Source organism: Chiroxiphia lanceolata, chromosome 5 (genome assembly GCF_009829145.1).
Source record: "Chiroxiphia lanceolata isolate bChiLan1 chromosome 5, bChiLan1.pri, whole genome shotgun sequence".
In the NCBI taxonomy this organism is placed as follows: Eukaryota; Metazoa; Chordata; class Aves; order Passeriformes; family Pipridae; genus Chiroxiphia; species Chiroxiphia lanceolata.
In genome coordinates, this window is record NC_045641.1 from 57,994,244 (window position 1) to 58,012,316 (window position 18,073).

Below are 18,073 nucleotides of genomic sequence, written 5' to 3' on the forward strand. Positions count from 1 at the left end.
AAGAGGTTCCGTGGACCACAACCTGTGGCAAGGTGCAGCTGGCAGGATCATGACATTGTAGGATAACCTCATCAGTCTTCCTCAGCCAGCCAGCCAGCCACACTTTCTTGCTCTGAAGTCCAATGCCCCTGGAAAAAGTAGGCAAGACTAAGCTAAGAGGGGTAACCAGGGAGCAGCTGGTGGCCTTTAAAAGATGACAGACCCTTGTTCCACATGCCTTCCTCTGAACTTGGGGCTTCCTTCCTTCTTTAATCTGGAGTGTCAAGTTTGAAGCAAAAGAGAGCAGAGGGAGCAAGGGCATCTCTCATGGAAGCAATGAGAAAAAGTCATCTACTCTCTCGGTATGTGATGTGCATGGGATGCAGCTGTGGGCACCAACAGGTTAGTGAACACTGAAACTCATTAAAACTAATTTCTAGTAGAGTTGGGTCTTGGTGCTGGCTGGTTCTTGAACAGCTAGTAAGTCTGGAGTACAGACTCACCCTCCATTTCATATAGAGACAACCCATAGTGAGAACTCTTGCTTGAGGAGCAGACCCAGGTGCCTGACACAGCACAAAGCCAACCAAAGCTTGGTCAGGGCAGCTCTAACACCTCTCTCTTGGGTGGGCTCTACTATTTAAGAATGCAATGGACAGAGGCATTAACTGGGTATCCTTCCTCCAGCCAAGACCACTTTCACCAGGCCCATACCAACTCCTTACTTCTGAGCCTGCTGCCTTTCCTTCAGACACACAAACATTGCCAGCAGCCTCGCCTTTACTAAACCTTGCTTACAACTGTGGTTTAGCTAAAAGATTCTGTGCTCCGAAATGGGAGATGCCACACACCCATGTGTGTACCTGGCACTGGACAGGGTGGCCATGGCAGGAGGGTGCTGGGGTGTTTGGGAACACAAGGGAGGGGGACTGGGGCCCATGCAAGCAGCTGGGTTTGTTCGTAAGCAGGGAGGTGGGACACAGCAGGGGCGGGGGAAAAGGGCTGTGCCCCCAAGGTATGTCCCTGCTGTATAAAAATGACTTCAGTTGGATCCAGAGTCGGGGGGAAAACAGCTTCCACCTCTGCTCCAGCCTCCAACAGCCTTGTCCAGGCAGGAGGACCCTGAGCAAAGGCAGGCCCTGAGGATGAATGTCCAGGCACTAACATTTGCTGCGCTCCTCCTGGTGCTGCTCTGCTCAGCCCCAGCACTATCTGGGGCACTGAGGCGCCAGGCCAGCAACCCCAAGAGGCAGCCAGGAGCTGAGGGCCCTGGAGAAGACACTTGGCCACCTGGAGATGGAGGGGACAAGCTGCCTGGGCAGGGCTCACAGGGGAGCCACCCCCCAGCCAGTGCGTGGAAAGCGATGGGAGAGGCACACCCCAGCTCCAGGTCCCCCAGCAAGATCATGGCCAAACCCCAGCTGGGCAGTGGGGTTCAGGTCCCTGCCAGAAAGCCCTGGAGGCTCCCACTGCAGCCCTCCCGCAGCAGGACCCCGAGGCTGAGCCTGCACCTGAAGGACTACGGGAAGTTCAACAGTGACACGGTAAGCACAACCTGTCCTTGGCCCGCGAGTACGAGGGTCTGTGTGGGGGGTTTACAGGGTGGCTGGGGGTGAGTGGAGGTACCAGTCAGGATCAGGCAGGACTGAGGGCAGCAGGAGCGGGTGCCAAGCATGCCATGGCCCTACAAACATCAGGTACAAAGGTGCTTTCAGGCCATTCCTCATAAGCTGCATGTAAAGGTGCCAGTCACAACATGGCCTCACAGCACAGTGTGTGGCTTGTGGTGCTGATGAGGGAGGTGGGCAGTGACACCCCTAAAGCCTCAGCTAGTACCTGTCAAGGCTTAGAGCAGAGCTGATGGCTGTGCACGCAGGTGGTCAGCAGAGCAGGAGAGGAGTGCAAGGCTGGCTGCAGCACCATGTGTTGTCCTCAGAGCTGCAGGGACAGTCCTGCTCCAGCCCCAGCCCCTGCAATGTTCCCCAGCCCCCAAAGTCTCATGTTTACCCCCCCAGAAGCACTACCACAAAGCTCTCTGAGCTCTGCAACGGGGGCACTGTGCCCTGATGCACAGACCTCCTCTGCCCGTGGGAAACCTGCTCCGTGGGCTCAGCACAGCAAATAACCAACTGCTCCGTTATCAAACCCAAACCAACTTTTGGTGACACACAAGTAGACCTTGCCTTAATCAAGAAGTGCTGTGTGATGCTGTGCCAGGTGCCACCCAGCTGGGGCAGGTGACACAGAAGCAAAAGAGCAGAGGCACTGGTGTATGTTTGTGGTGGCCACAAAGCTGCTGAGTGTGCTTTCTGCCAAAAGCAGTAATGAACTGCCCCTGGAACCACTTCCTCAGGTCCCAGCTTCTCCAGCTCCTTATATGAAGCGGCTGCTCTATAGCCTGGTGAGCTATTTGTCCTGCTACTGCAGGATTTACCATTTTAAATGAAAACCAAACACTCATCCCGTTCTATCAAATAATCTTCTGCAACTTTGCTTTTTTTTCTAATGGGAGCTTCTCTGCCCTGCCCTTCTGGGGGAAATGAAGAGGCTCTTCTGAGCTCTTCCCACTCCCAGGCATCGCACTGCTGTCAGCTTGAGTGTGACAGAGCTGATAGACTCTGGCAATCACGGTTCCAGGACTGAGCAGTTCACATCACCCAAAACAACTGACTAACCAGCTGTGGGGCATGTGCACCCCCAAAGGAAACCTTCTGACTTTGCAAGAGGCTGCTTGTCAGGCAGCCCAAGCCTGCACAGAAAGTGTCCCTTCGAGCCTGTGAACAGCACAGGCTCCCTGAGGCCAGGGCTCTTGGCAGCGTGAGCACAGTGATGACACAGCTGGGACTGGGAGGGGGTCCTTGTCTGGGTGCTGGGCACAGCTGGACACTGGCACTGCAGCCACCACTTTCCCTCTCTCTGCAGCACTCCTGCCATATCATCCAGTCCCGGCCCTGCCAGAAGCCCTCTGACTGTGGTGGCTGCCTGGGGCTCTACACCTGCAAGCTGCCTGCTGGCACCTGCAACCTGAAAGCCGTCTCCAGGCAGAGAGGTGAGTTGTAACCTCCTGGGCAACTGGCACCAGGGATACCAACACACAGCCAAGCACAAGCACAGCTCTTTGGCTGCACCTCTCCAAACCCAAATCTGACTGCTCTGTGCAGGGCTGGGTCTGGTCTCTTGACTGCACAGGGCTCTCTGTCTGTCCTGCTGGCACTGGCCACCACCTACTGCATGGTAGATGGGACAATTCCATAAATTTTTGGGAGGGCTGGGATTTGATGGGTACCTTGAGCTCCTGCAGGTTGGCAGCAGCCCATGCTGGAAAACCAAGGAGGGGTACAGGACTCCGGGTTTAGGTAGCAGCTTGGGAGTCAGCAAGTGCAGTCCTGTGAATCACAGGCCCTGCAGAGCTGCTTGTGTTGGTATGTTAGAGCTGCTGAATTAGCCAGGAACTGTCAGGGAGCAGAGATCATAGCTTTTAATGTTTAACCAGTATCCTGGTCCGTATCCTTTTGCAAATCCATACTGCCCCCAGATTGGCCTCTTGCCTCAGCACATTTGTCTGCACCCACATACATAACGTCATGGAACAGAAACTCACCCAAGGATACTAACACAGAGACACCAGCTCTACTACAGGAAACCCCTGCTTGTGGGGTGTACAGTAGGCAAGTTTAAGGTTTTGGGTATGTATAGTACAGGTGTGTGTGTGTTATATATAGTATATAGGGCATACCCAGCATATGTGTGCTCTGTTCACAGTCTTCTCTGGCCACCTGCTGTTGGCAGCCTCCACAGGAGGACACACGGGCCCATGGTCAGATCTAGCACAGATGGTCTTATGGTTTTTCTTTACAGGTGGGTTCCTCCAAAGCATCCAGAGCCCTTAAAGACAAGCTGATCTCGGAGCAACACAGCCTGAAATAAAGCTGAAGAGGTTGTCCTGCAGCTGGAGATCAATACTTTCTGTCTGAGTTTCCCTTTAAATCCTTAATGACACAGTTGTAAATGTTTCTTTCATTGTACTTCTCATGCTGCTGCTTTTTAACCCCCCCCTTGGATTTTGTACACTATGCAGGCTTGATTCCCACTTGCCTGAGAGTTGCCAATAAAAGCACTGAGTGGTCACAGAGCGCTGTGCTGGTAGAGCCCCCTTGAAGCCCCCAAATGAGGCAAAAGGGGCTTTTTCACAACCCTCTTTAATTTAAGATATTAGGATATTGCAGTAAAAGCTGCCAGTATCTCAGCATGCTCACACAAAAGTTCAAGCTGAGCCAAGCACGGGGCATCCCTCCCAGTTCCTTACCACAGCTCCTGCCAAGGAAGGCCAAGTCTCACTGTTGAAAACATCACTTGAGAAGGGAAATGCGGAGTCCCCAGGAGCAGGCTTGGCACTGCAGGACTGTGTAGGAGACCTGCTTCTGAAGGCTGGAGCTGAGCCACAGATCAGCTTTATTTAGCATCTCAGAGCTTTGCAGGCATCCTGGCCACCTTTGCATGTGTGATAGCATCCCAGCTTTGCAAAACCTCACTGTGCTACTATTAAAAACCAAAGCACAGCATTTGATTCACCTTGAATCCCATTGCAGTTCCCTTTGGTGGGCCACCACCGCCTCCTGTGACAAACTAGGCTTGAAGTAGTGCCAACTTTGCTCAGCACACCTGAGGGGCAGCCCCCACACTCTCCCCTGCAGAAGCCTAATCTTGGGGAGAAGTGGGGAGTAAATGCTGCTGGCTTCTCTGAGCCCCTCTATTGTTGGTTCATCTGTCCCTGCACAAAATTTGGGGGGTACAGAGCTGCAGATGCGGCTGACCTGCCTCCTGCCCAGTGTGGCACTACAGCTGTTTGGCATTTTCAGTGCTCACCACAGAACCACAGAGAGGCTGAGGTGGTAAGGGACCTCTGGGGGTCACCTGGGCCATCCACCTGCTGAAGCAGGGCCACCCAGAGCCATTTGCCCAGCCAGTTTGGTCCCCAGAGAGTGGCACATGTCACAGTCAGAACAAGCCTCATTGCACTGCGAGCCAGTGAAGCACCGTCTCTCCCAGAGCTCACCCCTCCACCCACCCAGTTGCCCACGTCTGCCACCACCCATTACTGCCCACTTCTGTCCTTGAGCACCACACAGGAAGAGGAGGCTGCTGTAGGAAACTCTGTAAATGCAGGCTTCAAAAGATTCACAGAGCAGCACTGGTATGGTACAGAGCAGGGGTGAGCTCCTCTGAACCCTGTTGCTGGTCAACAAGGTCCTCTTACCTGGAAAAGCCCACTGACCACAGGGGCATGTGGACCACTTTCAAAACTTCTTGGAGCCCTGGACAGCCCAGTGTAGCACAGCTGCCCATGGCAAAGGTATCTGCATGTGGCTTTCACCCTGCAACCCCCAGGCAGCTGGGAAAGACTGTCCTCCAAAGAGCAGAGGAGACTCAAGGATGCTCCAGATAATCGACTGCTCTCATAAGCAGTGGAAATGTAACAGATTTCACTGGAAAAAAGACCTCACACCACCTCAACTTCCATGAGCCTCCCACCACTCCTCCCCACCAAAAACAACAGAGGAGAGGCAAGCAGGAGACCCTACCTCCTCCCAAACCAGGAGCACAGAAGGCAGCAGCAGGCACTCTGCCCTGCATGTTTCCTACTGTGCTTCCCAGCAGCAACACCCAAAATGTGAGAAGAGAGTCCCTCTGACCTTCGGGAAGTGGGTCTCCAAGGCAAGATCCTGCAGGTGAGCTCCATCTTGGACTCTTCCTGCAAGCGGCCAGGAGAGGGAACGAGGCCACCCAGCCTCTGAGACTCACAGAGAAGCTGAGGGCTTGGCCAAGTTGAGAGTTCAGCTGCTAAATGTCCTCTCTGGCTCATGGCCAGTTCCAAGTGGGCTGGTAGGAAGACACAGCTCACCCCTTTCCCCCCAAACATGATGGATCCGCACACCTTTTACACCACTCGCTTTAATTACACTGCATAAGGAAGACCCCTCCTTGGGCCAGACCCCTGGTACAGCCACCCAGGGAGCTGGCCGGCCCATCAAGTCCTCAGTAGGTTTAGTGGTTCCCCCTCACCCTTCTCCCTTGCTTGGAAGCTCCTCCTGGTCAGTCCACATCACCCCTGCAGCCCTCGGTGTCCTTGCTTTGCAGGGACCTACTTCCATACATCTCTGTTCTTCCCCTCCATGCCTGAGCTTTGCCTGCTCAGTCCCGTGAAAGTCCCGCTTCGGCCTCCTGCAGCACCAGGCAGAGAGGAGGCAGGGCAAGAGTCATTGGTTAATAATTGTTCTAACCTCAATATAAATAGAAAAATACAACAAAACCCAAAGAATTGACTAGCTAAGAGATCCAATCTGCTGGGATGCCTGCAACGTGCTAGTGCAGAGTTCAGAGAGAGTGCTTGGTCCAGTGCATGGTACTGTAGATATCCAGAAGCCTGTCCCGGCAGCCCCACAGCCATCCAACCTTCCTGCAGCACCACATGTCCGTGCGAGTGCGGCCCAGCTGGGTCAGCTTGCCCAAGGCTGTTGGCTCCTGGGAGCAGGCTGAATGGGAATGTTTGATAAGTCTGATTTATTGCTGTTAAATGGTAAAGCTGTTCTCTTCTGTGGAACGAGGATGTGCTTCACTCCTACTTTTTGTGGAGGAATTTCATTTTGCTGCCTGGAGAGACAGAGAAAGGAAAATGGACTCCCCACAGTGACAGGCAAAACAAGTGTCATTCCTCACCACCTCCACCCCGTGCAGAGAACTGGCCCTGCAGCCAGCCCTGGGTCCTTGTCCAGAGCCAGCTGCTCTGCAAAGCTGGAAGCAGGTGCCTGCAGAGCTCTGCCCATCCCCTGGGAGCAGTGCTACAGACTTGGACCCTGCAAACCCCCAGGCACACCCTCCAGAGCCCCTTTGCCCAGCAGTCCTGGAAAGTGAACAAATGACTAAGCTCACTGGACCAGAGCCTGTATGGAGGCAGGGCACTCCAGCCCCTCAGGCACTGCTGTTCCTAAGTGGTCAAGAATGGCCAGGGATGCCACCTGAACACATGATCAAACTCTCTTAGCCACAGTGTCCAATGAATCATCAAGGACTTCTGAACTCTGGCGTCTGGAGCTCTTGTCTAGTTACTCTCACAGTGGAAAATAGATTCAATCTTAGAATACTCCTGGGCGATTCCCACTGCTGATCCCTAAGGGTGAACCCAAAGGCAATGAAGACTGTGTCACTTCCCCCACCAGGACATGCATCCACCACCCCCAAGTCACTGGTTGCTCCATTGCCACCTCAGACCCAGCTGTTTCCTTTAGAAGACACTGATCACTCATGGCTCAGAGCACTGCTCTGCAGGATGCCACACACAGTCACTAGGACAGCCCTGCCACCCTTGGGCACCTTCTCTACTGCCCACCCTGAAGGCAGCAAGAAGCCCAACCCTCCTGAGAAGCCAAGGGTTTTGCTGGTTCCTTACCTAGGCCTTTCAGGAACCTATTGACTCCACTCTGCTCCCCGCTGGGAAGTGTTTCCAGGTACTCCTGAGCCCGTACCTCAAACAGACCTGCAGAAAGAAATAAGTCAACAACTTCTATTTTGCGTCCCTATAAATCAAGCAAGAATGCCCATCTGAAGTGTGTTTACCCACACACTATTCCAAACAACAGGGAACAACTCACCCCACCTCCTCCACCAGCTGAGCCCAGATCTGGGACAGAAACTTTGGTCTGCCCCCTCCCTCCCCACTGCAAGGCTGACTGAGCTTCTGTTCCTTGCTCAGGGAGAGACAAAAACTCTGTTCATTCTGCTATGAACACAGCTAAGTCCAGAGACTGAGATCATCTGGGGAATTGTCATGCAGCATTTACCACACTGCAAAACCTCTTTTACTCAGCCACCTATTCAAGTGTCCCCTGCTTACTGGTGCTTGGGAGGAAGCTGTAAGCCAGCACTGAGCAGCAGCAGGGATAAGAAACTTCACCTGCCAGTAGGGTCCTTGGGACTGTGGGATAACAGCAGTGAAACAACAGAAGCAGCTCTGGGAAGGACATGAGCATCTTCTACTAGTATCTTCTACTAGCCAAAAGAACCATAACTGGCCCATTCTTCCTCTAGACACAGGAAGGGGACATGAGGGACTGCAAGAATAAACATCATTCCAGTAGTATACCCCTTGTGTGACAGTCCTGATGGGAATTTAATGTGGAACAGAAGAAGCACACAAGTGGATGATACTGCAGGGATAAGGGTGACTATAACCCCAATCTCAACAAGAAATACCAAGATCAGGCACAAAGTGCCCCCATTCTCCAGTAGTTGTGCACGTGTCTCACCACACTCCTGTGAGGCAATGCTCCCTGCTTTGGGAAGATAAGGAAATGGAGACAAGGAATCTCCAAGGGCTTGTGAAGGTCACAAAAAGGTGTCAGAAACAAACCATCAGCCTGTGCTAGTGCTTCCCTACCACCTCCCTCACGGTGTTCCTGCAGATACTGCAGCCTCCAGCCATGGTGCTGGGGATGGAGCTGGCGGCTGATGGAGCATCTCCCGGCTCTCACAGGAGCAGAGCAGTTTCCACAGCAGCAGAGCCCAGTCCAAGCTGCTCACCTCTGACCCCCTGCTTCCGCAGCTCCCGCTCCTGAATGAAGCCCCCAAACATCTGTGTCTCCATGAAGACCTCCAGGAAGCGTCGGAGGCTCTTGGAAGAGACAGACTTGCGGAAAGCCTCACGCTGCAGGGTCCGCTCCTCTCGCTCCGTAGGGGTCAGGAAAAGGGAATAGTGGCCCACAATTTCCACAAAGAAACGGACAAAGGCCTCAGACACCACCTCATTCAAAGGGCTGGTCTCTAAGGAGAAAATAAAGAGGCAGTGGTGAGGATAGTGCTGTGAGGATTTGCTAGAAAAATCCCTGGGTAAAAATTCCCTGGCTTTTTTCAGACTCAACCTGAGCAGGAAAAGCTGCTCATGAGAGACAGCATTCTAGAAAGTGCTTGCCACAGAAGCAGACCAAATTGCTACCTACTTTGAAAGTCACCAAGCTTTGTCTGGGTGCTCACACCTCCTTGGTGGGATGGGAGAGAGAATCAGAAGAGTAAAAGTGAGAAAACTCATGGGCCAAGATAAAGACAATTTAACGGATAAAGCTAAAACTGTGCATGCAAGCAAGGCAAAATAATTAATTTATTCACCAGTTCCCATGGGCAGGCAGGTGTTCAGCCATCCCCAGGAAAGCAGGGCTCCGGCACACGTAACGGTGCCTTGGGAAGACAAAACCCCCTATCTCTGAATGTCCCCCCACTTCCTCCTTCTTCCCCCAGCTTTATGTTAAGCATGACTCCACGAACATCACTCCAGATGGAATGTCCCTTTGGAGTCAGCTGTCCTGGCTGTATCCCCTCCCAACTTCTTGTGCACCCCCAGCCCACTCACTGCCAGAAAAGGCTTTGACTCAGCGCAAGCTCTGCTCAGCAATAGCTAAAACATCCCTGAGTTATCAACCCTGTTTCCAACACAAATCCAAAACACAACCCTGTACTAGCTACTGTGGAGAAAACTAACTCTATCTCAGCCAAACCCAGCCATTCTTCAGGCTCCCCTGCAACCAGGAGGTGCCCATAGCTGCCCCAAGAGAGCTGCCTCAGCCCAGTTGCCTGTGAGCCACATGGTCATCTCCGAGTCTGCAGCTCTGTGGATGGACTGTCCCCAGAGGAGCCTGCATCACTCACTGGCCAGCAGCAGAGAGAAGCCTATGGAACCCTCCCTGAAAGAAGTACAGGTGTACAGGAACTGTAAGGGAAGGACAGACAGAAGGGGAAGCTGGGAAGGGATAAGTACTGTTGCTCCTAACACAGAGAACTGCCCCCTGTGCAATGAAATATTTAACATAGCTTAACCAAAATCCTGACCTACCTCTAATATTTGTGGTGTTAAATTTAATACACGCCTAGTTCTCCTCTGAGAAGCAACAGAAGAAAAAGGGGCAGGAAAAGACATGGTTTTAAGCTGTAAGGCACTGTGCTTTACCCTGCTTGCCATTGACAGGGCCCTCCTCCTTGTCGCTCGCCAGCTCATTCCTCTGCTCCAAAATGTGTTCTAGGGCGGCCTGCAGCTTGCGGGGCAGGATGGAGTCCTCATCTTCCATCTGTAAGACAGAGCCACCTCCTCAGGGACTGAGGCCAGGACATAAACAGCTCCTACACTGCCCCCAGCACGGCAGGGGGAGCACTAAAAATGAACCCCGAGAAGAGGGAGAAGGAGTAATATGCTTGTGTGTTCCCAGCACCTCCCAGTGCAAGAAGCACAAGAGGAAGGAGAAAGAGGGGATCTTTTCTTAAATATTCCCCTATTCTGGAGGAATTTCAGGTGTCTGACCCGAGACACCCATCGCTGCACCATCTGTCCACGAGCACTCACCCCACCACAAAGAGGACATATCTGAACAATGCTGGTGTGTGGCCAGGTGAGTAGAGCCCCCTGCTTGGCTCTGCTCAGGCACCAATCATCTTATGGAGGCATAACGAGTTCCCAGAGAGCCAAGGAACTGCCAGTGACTGTGCATGAACTCCTACCAGCCCTGGCTGAGACAGCATGATTTAGCTTAAACCTCCAAAAGAGAGGTGCAAGGTAAAGCACATCCCTGCAGCTGAGGCAGCTGGCAAGCAAGAACTGTGACAAAAGAGCGGCCTTCACCCACACGCTGCTCTCTGCAGCAGGAGGAGCACTCATCCCATTCTACCCATGGGAGCTGAGGCACAGCAGACACTGATTCTGCCAGCACTGCTCAGCGATCTGCCAAGAAGCTCTGGGAAAAAATAGCTTCCTGGCCAGGAGCATATTTGCTCATTTGTACTCTTCCCCTTCCACCTCCCCTTCCCGCTCCTCCTCTCCACAACAAAGGGAAGTAAAAATCAGCAGGCAATCTCACTGCCAGAGCAACATACAGGCTCCCATGTACCAGCTTATGATCCATCCAGTGCAAGACCAGAGTAAGGAACCACAAGCTCCTTGGGCAGAAAGGATTTCAAGAAATCATCCAGGCTCCCTTCCCATGCCAGGCAGAGTATGTGATAGGAGATGGACTGACAGACACAGGTTGGAAGAGCCCATGCTGCTCCCCAGCAGACAGTGCTGAGCCAAGGCTTTCCAGCTGTGCCCTCCACCTTACAGGAGACACTTAAAGAACTACAGTGCTCAAGTGCCACTATTTCTCCTCTTTGAAAAAAACCCCTAGAGACAGAGATAATTCACAATGATTCAGTCCTCAACAGCTGTGGTTTGGGATGCTGGTATTACATACATACACAGCAACCCCTCTAACACTGCCAACCACAAATCCTGCCTCAGTGGGATTTTTTCTCCCTGAGTGGGGAGAAAGCAATCCATCCAGAAGGGTAGGTCAGCAAACACAGATGGAGGCAAGGTATGATGGAAAAAGGGGAGAGAAGGTGAAGGATACAAAATAGCTCTGCTCACCTGTCTCAGAAACCGGTATTTACCAGGTCAACAACAAGGACCTAAGAACAAAAGAGGAAGAATAAAAGGGGGAAGTAATTATTTCTATCATCAAGAGTTTATCTTAATCTGTAATTGCTCTAGAGGAAATGCTTTAGCCCTGCCCCTGCTCCTCCTACCCACCACCACAGCTGGTGGAGGTACTCGGGGTGAGCCAGGAGCGGAGCCCTTGTTGTGGCTTTCTGATGACATTGCTGCAAACTGCAAAGCAGCTTGGACAGCAGGAAGCTGTGATCCAAAGCCTGGCCCACCACTGTTTATCACCACATCATGGTTAGAACTTTATCTTTTCTCCCAGTGTGCTGCACTGCTGTCTCCTGGTTGTGCAGGGAAGGAAATGCCTCCCTGACCATGTTCAGCCTTGCTGCATTCCCTCTTGTGCACCACAAATCCAAATCTTAATTATTTATTGCTTGCATTAGGCACCTGTGTTAACCAGAAGGGCAGCTATCCTGGCCAGTCTACAGCAATCACAGTTCAAGTCTAGCAGACTTTGCACATAGCCCCTGGACAGCACTATGCAGAAACCAATAGAAGCTTTAATAAAGTCATCTCCTAACCACAGCAGCCCCACGGTGGGAGATCCCAGCCCCCCGCCTTCCCAAGCTGTGGACAAGGCAGAGCACAGACCTTTGCTTCCCCAGGGGACTGTCCACTTCCTCCCTCCCCCCATGCTCACAGTAGCCAGAGAACGAGAGCTCAAGAGCTCGGCTCCCTCCTGCTGCCAGCTGCCAAGGCAGGCTCTCCCAGCTTTTCTGGGGCAGAAAACAACTCAGTCCACTGGAAGCAACCTAGAGTAAGGCCACAGTGTGGATGCATGGCTCACCTCCTCCACTGGCAGCTCCTTCAGGCGGGGCAGGGAGCTGGAGAGCAGGCCGATGAGGAAGGGGGTGGGCGAGCACACGATGTCGATCATGGAAGGCGGCAGCACAGGGATGTAGGTGTGCTGCCAGGTGAAGGGGTACAGTAGGGCCACTGTGGCGTGGCAACACTTGGAGAGTGTGCTGGAAGGTAAAACACAGTCAAAGACATTGGCTAGTCAGTCAGGGAATAAGTGGTGCTTCCTAGAAATCAGGGCTCTTTCGACTGTTCCCTGATTGATCTCTCAAATTACTACGGCCTTTCCCAGATTTCTGACCCCATTTTTCAGCTTCAAAAGCAATGAATTCCAAAAGATCATCTCAGCCCATGCACATGTGACAAGAGATGGGTCCCACTGAATGAGAGATCTGCTACTCCAGTGCCCTGATGTGAAATATCAGACAGACATGGCATCTTTTATGCCACTGCCTTTCCTTAGAGAAATGAGTTGATTCTCCCACAGCATACCTCTGTGGCTGTTCCCATAGGAAAGCCACAGCTCTGAATGCACAGGGGCTACACTGCCCAGCACAGACAGCACACAGCTGTGGGGGGCAGAAGGCAGCTCCACCACCACCACAGCAACTGTCTGCTGGGCTGTGCTGGCCCACTTACCTGCTGGCTGTACTTTTGGGCAGATCAGTGCAGCTGGACAACCTGCTGGGACCCCCTGACAAAGCACCTGAGCACCAAGGTCCTCAGGTGTTCCTGCAAGTCATTCCAGCCTTGGCCCACTCCTGCTCCTTGACTGGCTACCTGTGCAGCACATATGCCTTGCCTTTGGGCAACCCTTAGCAGGAGTAATGGCATGCCAAAGTACACTCTTCTATTGGTCCCAATCATACGCCAGAGCGTGAGGGAAGGAGGAAGGCAGTGGTCTCCAGCCAAGGCTATCCAGGCACCCTGCAGCCTGTGGAACCTGCCAAGGCTACCCAGAACCTTGAGAGAGTGAAATCCCATGAGGGGAGCACACAGCCAGCCCATGGCTCATGGCACTGCAGCCTTCCTTCTTGCCCCTTCAAATGCCACCAGCGGCCTGGCTCTAAGTGCCTTTGCTGACAAGAGGGACTGTCCGGAAACCCCATCAGCTCTTTGGCAGGAGACGGGCAGGGTCTCCAGTCAGACACAGCAGAGCTCACCACAGGGCACCAGTTGCTCATCTCTTCTGGGTCTGTAAGCATTTTTATGCATCAAAAGAGGGGGAAGGCTTGCTGCTATAAATCCTGTATGCAATGTCACTTTGTTTTATTCACATCCAGGTCTGAACAGGCTGGAGGAGGGGAGGGAGACTGGTGCAGCCAGGAGGAGTCACGTTGATGAGGAAGGATGCCCAGCTGGCTCCTGTTAGACTCCATAGGAGAATTTACATCCAGCAACCTGGATCTGGCAGCTTATTGCTGACTTGAGAAGGAAAGGGTTTGATGGGTGTGGACTTGAGCTTGCTCTGACAAAGGAAGCCTGTTTTCCCTCCCCACCTCACTCCAGCCAATTTGGTGGATGTGCATCCTTGTGCTGTATTGCTAAGGCACACGGAGCGGAGTGGTGTGGCTGGGGGACACCTGGCTGGCTTTCATCAGGTAAGCTCAGTTTAGCAGAACACAACTGTAGTTGCCAGGACATCAGTGTGACAGTATGAAGCAATCAGGCAGCAAACATAAATAAACACGTGACACTTTTTGGAGACAGGGAGATCCCAAGGGGGAGGCTGGAATCTGCTTAAAGTGAGAATTTTATGTAGGACTGCAACAGGTAGGGAACTGGCATCCGGGAAAGACAGCTGGGATGTGTGCACTGAGAAAGTCTCTTCCCAAAACAGAGACAGTTTCCTCTCCCTGCACTCCCAAAGGCTTGTCTTTTGTTAAGGGGATTCTCTATAAAAACAGAGGAAGACCTTTCAAAGGCTGTGTCATAGACAGGTAGCTTTAAGCCTTTATATGGGAAAAAAATCCTCTCAGTTCCCCATCCTTGTTTAGGAAGGTCTGAGAGTATTCCCCTCCCTTCTCTGCATTCATTCCTGCAGGCTGCCTCTGTGTCACTGCTCTCAAGCTGTGCCTGCCCTCATCAGCAAGCTCTCATAAGCAAGCTCACATGCAAGGTAGATAATGGATCTGAGAGAAGCAAAATGAAAATAATAAGAAAACACAGAGCTAGTAAGAAACAGAAACATTTACAAAAAAACAAACACAAAAAACTCACCGAGAAAAAATGTGGGAATAATATCAGTGGCTGATTTTTGTTGTATCTTTCATACAAGCTAATCTTGAAAGAAACCACAACAAAATTGAATGTGCTATCTTAGAGGTGCACTCCAAGTTAATGAGATCCCTTAAAAACCATCTCCTTCAAGGCTGCACTATTCATATACTAACACATTTCAGGTCATGTTAGCACATATAAAATCAGGAGTTTCTCTTCCCCTCTATTACTGCAGAACGTATTTTCCACTCCTCAATTGCTGACTGATAATAGCTCCAGTAATAGCAGCAGCAGCACAGTGAAAGCTTTCATCACTTATGCACAGCAGTGTGGCATTACCACCACTCACCATTCCTCTTCTTTGAGGAGAGGTTGAATGTGGAAGTATAAGAAGTTTTATCATTGTCACAAATCCTCGATTTTGAAGGTATATCCTTTTTATTCTAAATTTCCTTTCCTTTTTCCTAATTTTCCTGACTAAAAGTGGGAACTGACTGTATAGACAGCATTTGAAAACCAGTGGAAAACATCTCTGATTCCAGGTAGCTCCACAGAGGAACAGTGAGCAGCTGAAGCACATGGTTATTTATGGTATGGTGATGTATTATGGTATGCTGTCTCCTGCTCTATTTATGGTGGCTTGTTCTTCCCTCAGCGCAGCTCTCAAGTCCCAGTGAGTACACATGGTACGTGAGAGATTGAGTGGGAGGAAAGATGGCTGAGGTCCAGTTAGTGGAAGTCAGAGCTGTGTAAGTCTGAAATTGTACACACCAGGCAGTGGGAAGTAAAGATAACTTCCCCTTCCACCCTTCCATCTCTGAATGACTCATCCCCTCTAGGATGAGACCTAGTGATCTCTGCTCTGAAACGCTTCTCACTGTGGAAGACATTTGCAGAGAACAACACTGATAGGGTTGAGGTCTGTGAGGCTCCTTTGAAGGCAGTTCAGAGATGGACACAGAGGAGGTAACACTGAGGTATCACTTCCACATGTGATTCAGTCAGACTTGCTCTGCAGATAGTCTCAGGGAGCTGCAGGTTGCCAGGAGCCCAGAAGAACCTTGGTCTTCTGGAATGACTCAAGCCTAAGCTCTCTCTTTCTCTTGCATATGGCACTGCAACAAACACTAAGAGACTGCTGATTCACACCATGGCTGCTGAGCCTTGCAAAAGAACCAGTGTGATAAATTCCTTTAATGCCAGCTGTGTGACTGTGCTCTTCAGCCAGCAGCAATGGGATTGCAGTGTGCTCTGAGGAGTGCCATGCACCATCCTCAGGCCACACGAATTCAGGGCCAGATGTTCAAACAGGACACAGACACCACTTTTTAAGACTTTTGGTTTTAACAGTGATCTTAAAAATACTGCAGGTCTTTGAAGTACACTTTCGAGATCCTGAGCACACTTTCATGGGTTCATTCAGCCTTCTGCAGGGAACATGGTTGAGCTGCATGTCTGATGTTGCTTGGAGCTGAGACAGAGATGTCACTAGTAGAGAGGCTAAAAAGAACTGAAGTACGCAAAGAACCCTCAGACCCCTCCCTAAAGGGCTGATTTCGACTGACACGCAGATCTCTCCGGCTGAGCACTCCTTTGGTCAGAACAATGACAGCACAGCAGCCTGTGACATTTGTTTGCTCTAACAACAGGCCTTCCCACCACACAGCATCCCATCACAAACCTACCACAGAGCATCCTATGAAGCTGCTGTTTCTTGATAGCCACCTTAAACACAGGTGGCCAATACAGAATCTGAACACAACAGCTGCAACTACATAGAAACCCTTCTTTCTCTTCTGGGAAAAGTTGCTCCAAGACTTGCTTGACTTGCTCTAAAAGACACCTTGACAAGTTGCAACAGCTTCTAAGGAAGGACAATGGCTGTTCAGTTTGGTTGCTTTCCTCCCAAACTTCAGACTGACTACAAGGTTTCTAGTTTCTCACTCCAAAGGCAAGCACCTACAGTAAAAAGTCTCCAAAGCTGAATCCCTCTTTGGGTTTAAGATACTTCATGATTTCTGAAAAACACCACTGAATCAAACAGCCTTGTGTAGTTTAATGCCAAGAAGCCCTGTGGTCCCTGCACTAACCAAACTGCTCAAAATATGCTGGCATTTGGCAATTTAAGATGGTTTGAATAAGTCCTTTCTCTTTATTTTTTTTTAATAAGCTCTGCTACAGTAGTACTCATTTTACAAACACCTTCGGATTTCTGACACTGTGTCACATCTGGATTTACTTATGATGGATTACAGATCTGGTTTACAACATTTAACAGGCGTAGGAGCTTCTAAGCATTGTCCCATGACTTCGTGCAGCATTGCTGCAAATCCCACGAGGAGGGTGCCAAGTTCCACCAGCTGTGGGGACCCTCACTGGCTCCCACCAACGTGGCAGGTTTGTGCAGGTGAAGAAGCAAGTGTTAAGATGATCTGAAGAAACAATGCTATTATCCAACATCAAAACTTAATCCTTGGGTTTCTTCTTCTCCCTAATCACAGTACAAAAAGGAGAAATCTGCGAGGTTGAGATTCGCAGTCCCAGATTTGTTTTTGCAGCACATGGAAAAGGGTTCTTCTTGATGATTAATTACCTTTTGCTGGGGATGACCACATTTAAAGTGTCTACTCTAATTCTTTCAGATCTGCCTTTGATAACAATGACCACTTTGTGTTGTTGACACAGCTGTGGTTTCTGGCAGAGACAGAGTTGATCAGATCCACAACAGGCTTTTGAGATCTGGAAAAAGGAGGCATTGATTTTAAGGCCGTGCAAGTTTTTCTGTTTTAAAAAGCCTTGTGAATCTCACAGATCTCCCGCTCAGGCCAGTAAAAACTGCCCAGCTCTAGGTACCTTGTGACATCAGGACACTTTTGGTTGGAAGATGCCTTCTAAAAGGTTGGCCTACAATGCCTGGAACTGCATGCCAGGCAGCATCCCTTGGAAACAAAAGCAGCTCTCGTGTTGCAGCATCCAACCCGTGCCAGGGCCTCAACTGCCCCAGGACTAAAGTTTACAGTGCAGGAGTGAACAAAAGCTAGGGAAGACTACACAGACCAACACAGTTTTCACAAAGTCATTCTCCTGGGTTGCAAGGCTATGTATACTCCAGTTTCCGTAACAACGGAGGAGAGACACCCCCACACTCGAAAACTAATAAACCAAATTCTTTCCTTTTCCGCTGCCAAGCTGTGGATTGACAGGTCTTTAAACACTCTGTGCTCATTCTAAAGATGGAAAAGACAACATATTTCACTTGCTGTACACTTGTTAGATGCATTTTTTGGCCCAGCTTGAAAACATTTCACAGTTCACGCAGTATTTGGCAAGAGACCTTTCAGCTTTCTTTTCCCACAGACTGATTTTACAGCAATTAAAAGATGTAAATAAATTTCATACATCATTTCTGTGTCACTCATACCCAGACACACCTTTACAAACACAGACAGATAGTTACTGATAGTGTCCACATGAAGAACTGCAAAGATGAATGATAAATGTAATTTATTGCACATCTTTCACCATGTCACCTGCACTCTTCCCGTTAATCCATCT

The 18,073-nt window shown here is 50.7% G+C and overlaps 1 protein-coding gene across 1 annotated transcript in view; it reads right to left on the reverse strand.

Moving 5' to 3' along the window:
* Positions 1-5,913: 5,913 nt before the first annotated feature.
* Positions 5,914-18,073, reverse strand: part of DENND2A (DENN domain containing 2A) — a 57,608-nt gene continuing 45,448 nt past the window's right edge. The window contains 7 exon segments of the mRNA XM_032689027.1: positions 5,914-6,630; positions 7,427-7,513; positions 8,557-8,796; positions 9,974-10,091; positions 11,423-11,439; positions 11,442-11,463; positions 12,288-12,465. Coding sequence (XP_032544918.1) covers positions 6,599-6,630; positions 7,427-7,513; positions 8,557-8,796; positions 9,974-10,091; positions 11,423-11,439; positions 11,442-11,463; positions 12,288-12,465 — 694 coding nt within the window. The 3' untranslated portion in view covers positions 5,914-6,598.